A 6,814-nucleotide genomic window follows, 5' to 3' on the forward strand; every position below is an offset into this window, starting at 1 on the left:
TCTGGTTACCCAGAATAGAAATAACAATAACTCCTATTGGGGGGTCCTTTTTCCTTCCTCAAACAGTTTAATAAGGGTTCAGTGCGGGTAACAACTCTTGTGCCTCTACCTTGTGAGGATGATCCTTCAGTTTGGGGTGGTACGGATGTGGAATGGACCTCAAAAAGAAAGAAAAGGACAAGGGATCAAGAAGGTCCCTGCTTAATACACTGTGAACAACTTACGTTAAAGGGTATTCATAGAGTGGGAGGTCATCACTGGCACTTTTCCTCTCAGATCCCGAGTTACACTTGTGTAATCATACACTGGACCATAAGGCCTTCTGGAACCTGGATAGAAAGAAGACACACTAGTAGTGTATTTGTCAGACTCTGTCAGTTTTCTGGACTTGTATAGTGTTGCAGGCCAAATGTAAGAAATTGGGAGGTTTGATAGGGTTTCTCCTCATACTGTAAAAAAGACTGAACAGACTTTTGATTCTGGAATGGGCATTGGCAGCAATCGTAGAAATGCATGGTACTACAGTCACTAACAGAAAAAGGGCTGGTAACAACACATTACAGGAACTGGGGAATGCCGAGACTACTCAGTATAGTGCTAGTATTAAGAGTCTCTGTTGCAGTAGTCATTGAGAAAGAATGTTGCAGAATCTGGTAGCTTTAATGTATGAGGCAAAAGTGAATCCAGCTGAGATGTTCTAGCATGGAGTATTATACACAGCAGCCAATATATCAGCCAATATAGCAGTGGTGTCTACAGTGGGACCAAGCTATGGTAAATGTCAATGGGTATGAGCAAAACAGAAAATGAAGCACACTGAAAACTGTGGTGATCACACAGATTTGGTGACTGGTGCTGGCAAGGCACATAGCAGCAACTGGAGTGCACAGTTGTAGTGCTTGGTACTGGGAGTGCACATAACAGCAAAGGAAGCCAAACATATGAAGGAGAAAGGACTCCATGGGAGCCAGGAGGATAGGCTACAATAGAAGTTGTTCTGACAAGAAGCAACAGTCAAAGAGAGGACGCTCTATCAGATAAAGAATTGTCTGGAAAGCATTAAGCTGCCTAAAGGTAAAATGGTGGCACCCATTCCCCAGCAGCAGCAGGATCTGTATGTGAAAAAAGATAGTCATTGGTGGCAGCCGAAAATAAGGACATGCACTGAAACTAGAGGGAGGAGGAGTCATGGGAAATTTAAGGAAGAATTACTTCACAGAAAGGGTAGTGGATAAGTGGAATAGCCTCCCATCAGAGGTGGTAAAGGCAAATACAGTAGTACAATTTAAACATGCTTGGGATAGGCATATAGAAACACAGAAGGCTGATTAAGCCTGAAGGGACATAAACCACTAAGGGTTCTCTTAGGGTACACCATGCTGTTGGTCACATGACTATGTTGATGAGGATGGGCATAAGGCCTATCAGGACAGGGGGGAGGGTCCAAGCAGGGTAGGAAGGATCACGCTGTTAGAGTGATCTGCCCCTGTCCAAGAAGCTGCTGACCAGGCAAGACCTCCAGTGCAGCTTCCCCTCTGAGTCAGGTTTTTCTCTAAAATTAATAGCTGTTAATCTCTCCTTTCTATCTCTTTATAGCAACAGCATACTCTGTCCTTCCCTTCTGTCTCTATTTCCTACCTTACATAGGCCTTGCTCCGCTGCAGCTATGCCCCGTCCGTCCAGGGTATCCAGGCTGCCTGCCCGTTTGGCAGAGTCTGCGCTCACGTGCAGGGGTCGCGCTGGGTCCGGCTCTGAGGTCTCTCCGGGTCCTGTAACCCGGGGGGGGTCACGGCGGGGACCGGCGTTGTCTAGCGCACGTGGGCGCGATGAGCCGGCTGGGGCGCGTGTGGATGACGCGGCCGGGCGGCCGGCCGCGTCACACGCGAGGGGAGGCCACGGTCGTGGCGCCGCTGCCTCTCCGGCAGCAAGGGGGTCGGGCAGCGCTAACGCCCGGGGGACTGTAGTGCACGCGGCCAGGGCGCAAGTGGATGACGCGGCCGGGCAACCGACCGCGTCACGCGCGAGGAGAGGCCGCGGCCGCAGCGCCGCAGCCTCTCCAGCTACAGGGGGGTCGGGCAGGGGTAGCGCCCGTGGTGCTGATAGTCGCGGGCGCGGGCAGGAGACCCGCGGCCCGCGTGGGACATTAATTCGCAGGGCGACCAGGTCAGGCACCCGCCAGGCGGGGCCTGATTCAGGCCTGGTCGCATCTGCTGCCCCCAGCGTTCCTGCACCACAGCAGTCAAGGGGTAGGCTTAGCATAAGGGCTAGGGACGCTCCCAGTGTCCCCAGGCGGGCGATTAGATCAACGCAGCCTGGGGTGGGATATAGACAGCCCTCAGTCACGCGCCCTACACGGGCGGTTAATGCATTAAGTGCCCCCACTGCCACCCCTACCAGGAGGATGGCAGCGTTAGCCCCTTTGCGGCTGGCAAAATGGCGCCTGTTGCAGGCTGCTAGGAGAATCCCTCAACAGCATACAGAGGGAGGGCCCTCAGTGGCTCCCACTAGTGGGGTCCCAACTGTAGCCCAGGCAACCCCGGGCCCCCGTGCCCCTATGGAGGGGGAGGATGCGCGACAGCTCCTGGCGCTGCTGTCATCTTTCTTGGGGCAACCTCTAAATGCGGCGCCTTCCCCGGTGGCATCCCCGCCTCCCTTGCCCGTGCCCTCCACGTCGGCCCAAGCATCGATGGGAGCAGGTGTCACTCAAGCTCCTGAAGCTTCCACATCCACGGCTGCAGCTGTCCGGCCAGCCTCCACGGATGACCCTGCCCACGGTGGACCCTCGGAAATGAGCCTCGTGCCTCGGGACGGCACTTCAGGTGGGTCAAAAAGAAAGAGCAAACGGCGCAGGCGTAGGGACTCCCGCACCTCCTCCTCATCCTCGGGACGTTCAGGCTCAGAGACGTCCGGGGAGGAGGGTGGACGAAAGTCAAGGAGACGTCGGCGTCGCCACGGGCGACGTCGCCGTCATTCTAGTTCCAGTGGTAGCTCAGGGTCCCCCTTATACCCTAGAGGTCAGGTGGTGCAGTGTGAGAATACCGCTGTGCTTGGAGGCCTGAGACGCAGTGTGCAAGAGCGTATTAGAGATGGAAAATACGTGAATTTCTTTAAGATGACCGCACAGGATGAAAAAGATTATCGCGCAGCTATGCGAAAAGGAGGGATTGGGGAGGAGGCTTTTTGCACTTACCACAGGTGGCAAGCGGGTCTCTTCATGTTTGCAGCCTGTTACCTGGAAACTAGGCCCCAGGAACACATGAATGTAATGCGTTACATACACATGATGCATTCTATGTTCCTTACTGATGGGGACTCGACATGGCGATCCTATGACGAGAGTTTCAGAAGGAAACAGTCAGGGCTAGCAATCATGAACTTAGGCTGCAAGGATGTGGAGATCTGGATGGGCCCAAAACCCGCAGCTCCACCGACTGCGGCCCCCACCCCTCCTCCAAAGAAGGCCGCGACGCCCTTTCGCGCAGGAGGGGGGGCGGGGGGACCCTTCGCTGGGCGCTGCTATGGTTACAACGGGGCAGGCTGTTCCCTGGGGGCGCGATGCAAATACAAGCACTGTTGCACGAAGTGTTGGGGCCCCCACACGGCCAAAGAATGCAAGAAAGGAAAGCAGGGAGGCCCGCCGGCCGCGCAAGCAGCAGGCGGACACCCTCACTAAGGCCGTTTCCCCAATTAGACTCGACCGCATGGCCAGCTGGCTGGCGGCATACCCTCATAAGGAGGAGGCTTCCTTCTTGCGGTCAGGATTTGACGTAGGTTTTCGCCTTCCCATTGACGGGGAGGTGTCGACCTCGTCACCCCGAAATTTAAAATCTGCCATACAGATGCCCGGGGTGGTTTTGGATAAGGTGGCTAAGGAGGTTTCACTGGGTAGGATGATAGGTCCTTTCCAGTTCCCCCCAGTGGCCAATTTAGTCTTATCACCAGTGGGAGTGGTTCCCAAGAAGGCCCCGGGCAAGTATCGGCTCATTCAACACCTGTCACATCCTGTGGGCAGCTCGGTGAATGACGCCATCCCCGAAGAATTGTGCCGAGTTCGATACCAGTCTTTCGAACAGGCTTTAACAATGGTTCGGGGTTATGGCCTAGGGGCACTACTGGCAAAGATTGACATCGAGTCGGCCTTTCGCCTCCTCCCCCTGCACCCGGAGTCTTTTCGGTTCATGGGCTTTCGCCTCCCCACGGGTTTTTACGTGGACAGGTGCTTGCCCATGGGCTGTTCGATCTCCTGCGCCTTCTTCGAACGTTTCAGTAGCTTTTTGCACTGGTGCGTCGTTACGGGATCAGGGGAGTCCGGGGTGGCCCACTATCTGGATGACTTCCTGTGTGTGGGCCCCGCGGAATCATCGCGCTGTGGAACTTTGCTAGCATACATGCAGGGCCTGTTCCAGTATCTAGGGGTACCGGTGGCAGCTGACAAGACGGAGGGGCCGGTTTCCTGCCTTTCCTTCTTGGGCATCGAGATCGACACGATTGCCGGATGCTGCAGGTTGCCTCTGGACAAGCTGGCCCGTCTGAGGGCGGCAATATCCCTCGCGCTCCACACAGGTAAGCTGCAGCTGCGCCAAATGCAGTCTTTGTTGGGTCTGCTACATTTTGCGTGCAGGGTGATTCCCATGGGGCGGGTTTTCTGTAGAAAACTTGAGAGATCCGTCTCTGGGGTCAGGCATCCCTTGCATTTCATACGGCTCTCAGCCGAGCTGAAAAGGGACCTGCGAGTGTGGCTATCCTTCTTAGAGCATTTCAATGGGGTCCTCATATGGCCTTCCCCCCCCTGCGACAATCACCAACTGCAGTTGTTTACGGATGCCGCGGGAGGGGTGGGTTTTGGAGCTTTCCTGGATGGGTCATGGTGCGCAGCACCATGGCCTCCGGAGTGGTTCACCGAGGGCCTCACAAAAAACTTGTTGCTCCTCGAGCTGCTTCCCATAGTGGTGGCTTTGGAGATATGGGGTGACAGGCTACGCAATGCTAGCATCATATTCTGGTGTGATAACCTGGGAGTAGTGCACGCTATCAACCGCCAGGGTTCCTCCTCCCTTCCAGTAGTTCGCCTCTTAGCGCGGCTGGTGCTAAAATGTTTGCTGCTAAACATTAACTTCGTGGCAAGACATATTCCCGGGGTGGATAACTCCGTGGCGGACGCCTTGTCCAGGGCTGACTGGGCAAAGTTCAGGGCCCTGGCACCTCATGCTGATCCCGTTGGTGAATGTTGTCCCTCTTATGTTTGGCAGATGATCAGGCCGGAATGGAGGGGCTAGCCATGCGGGCTATTGCACCCACGACGCTGCAGTGCTATCGGGCTGGTTGGCAGGAGTGGGAACAGTTTCGGCTGTCGGCCCCTCAAGCAGGTAAGACACCTAATGCGGCCATGGTGGCCTTCGTATGGAGTTTATACTCCTTAGGTCGTTCTGTCGCTTCAGTGCGCAGGATACTGGCGGGGGTGTCTTTCTTTTCTGCTTTGCAGGGTAGGGCGGACCCGTCCCGGTCGTTTTTGGTGTCGAGAGCATTACGTGGCTGGCGGAGAGCCTCGCCGGCGCCCCCAGACCGGAGACGCCCGATTGATATGGCATTGCTACCAGCTTTGCTGGACGCCCTAGGGGACATTTGTTGGCCTGCCTACGAGGTCCTTTTGTTCCGAACGGCGTTTGCAATGGCATATCACGGGGCCTTCAGGGTGGGAGAGCTGGTGGCTCCGTCAAAACGGGCTCCTTCACCTTTGTCCGTGGACGATGTAGTGGTCCAAGAGGATTCGGTGCTGTGTCACCTGCGACGATCCAAGACAGACCAGGCTGGTAGGGGGAGATGGCTGTCCCTGCTCCCATGTACGGTGGAGGGGGCGTGCCCTGTGGCGCTGACCACGGCCTGGACACAGGCACGCCCGGATCTGCCTGGTGCTTGGTTGATGCATGAGGACGGGTCGCCTCTCACCAAATACCAATTTGGGCACGTCTTGGGACGGGCGCTGGAGGCCATAGGCCTTGATTCGAAGGAATTTGGGTCGCATTCCTTCCGGATCGGGGCTGCTACCTCGGCGGCTGCGGAGGGCCGCTCCGACGCAGAGATTCAATCTCTGGGTCGATGGCGCTCGGCAGCATTCCGAAGGTACATTCGGCCGTCTCTATCTATCACTGATCACCATGGTCGACTGGACGCATAAGCGCTCGCCAACTTCCAGTGGGGGCCTTGAGGTGTGTTTTCGCATCCGCCCGGGGGCACAATTTGGCTATAATTACAATCTGGCATGGCGTACTTGGTAGTTTACTCCGGGCGGTGTGTTTTGTGCCTCAAGAGCTGGTCGGCCACGGTTTTTCCTCCTCCCTTCTTCATAACCTATGCAGCGTGTGAGTGCAATGACGAGTACCTTCATCCAACTAACTAACTTTTTGTGTGCATATTTCAGATCGACGGGACGTTAAGTCCGTGTGGATGTTGGGCCATTCATTTGTGTATTGGGCCTCGCAGGCAATGAACGCCTCTGATGTATGCATGTTTCCACAGGCGGGGGAGGTTAGGTGGTTGGGTGTTAGGGGCATGAAATGGTGTTCACTGCAGGCCCGAATGATCGGTGCCGTTAAGCAGTTTGGGGTCCCGGAGGTCATCATATTCCACCTTGGCGGGAATGACCTCGGACAGGGATCTGTCCTGGAGCTGCGCTCCATGATTGTCCGGGACCTCCACATCATAGCCCAGGTGTTGCCGTCATGCAGGTTGGTGTGGTCCTCCATGATATCCAGGATAGTGTGGAGGGCAGCGAGATCATGCACCAGCATAGAGCGTTCACGCAAGAAGGTGAACT

The 6,814-nt window shown here is 55.6% G+C and overlaps 1 protein-coding gene across 1 annotated transcript; it reads left to right on the forward strand.

Annotated features, from left to right (window-relative positions):
- Positions 1 to 1,317: 1,317 nt before the first annotated feature.
- LOC146075066 (uncharacterized) lies at positions 1,318 to 6,554 on the forward strand. Its single transcript, XM_083183916.1, has 2 exons — positions 1,318 to 2,819; positions 5,250 to 6,554. Exons 1-2 carry the CDS (start codon positions 1,667 to 1,669, stop codon positions 6,173 to 6,175), a joined length of 2,079 nt encoding a protein of 692 aa, XP_083040042.1. The 5' UTR covers positions 1,318 to 1,666; the 3' UTR covers positions 6,176 to 6,554.
- Positions 6,555 to 6,814: the final 260 nt, after the last annotated feature.

This window comes from Crinia signifera, chromosome 4 (assembly GCF_055691185.1).
Source record: "Crinia signifera chromosome 4, ASM5569118v1, whole genome shotgun sequence".
NCBI classification, from domain to species: Eukaryota; Metazoa; Chordata; class Amphibia; order Anura; family Myobatrachidae; genus Crinia; species Crinia signifera.

What these genes read in the sequence shown, in the direction of transcription:
- LOC146075066 (XM_083183916.1), top strand. Translation starts at nt 1,667, where the DNA reads ATGCCCCGTCCGTCCAGGGTATCCAGGCTGCCTGCCCGTTTGGCAGAG. An exon ending in GCCTCGGGACGGCACTTCAG is followed by an intron (nt 2,820 to 5,249) that starts GTGGGTCAAAAA and finishes TATGTTTGGCAG; the next exon opens with ATGATCAGGCCGGAATGGAG.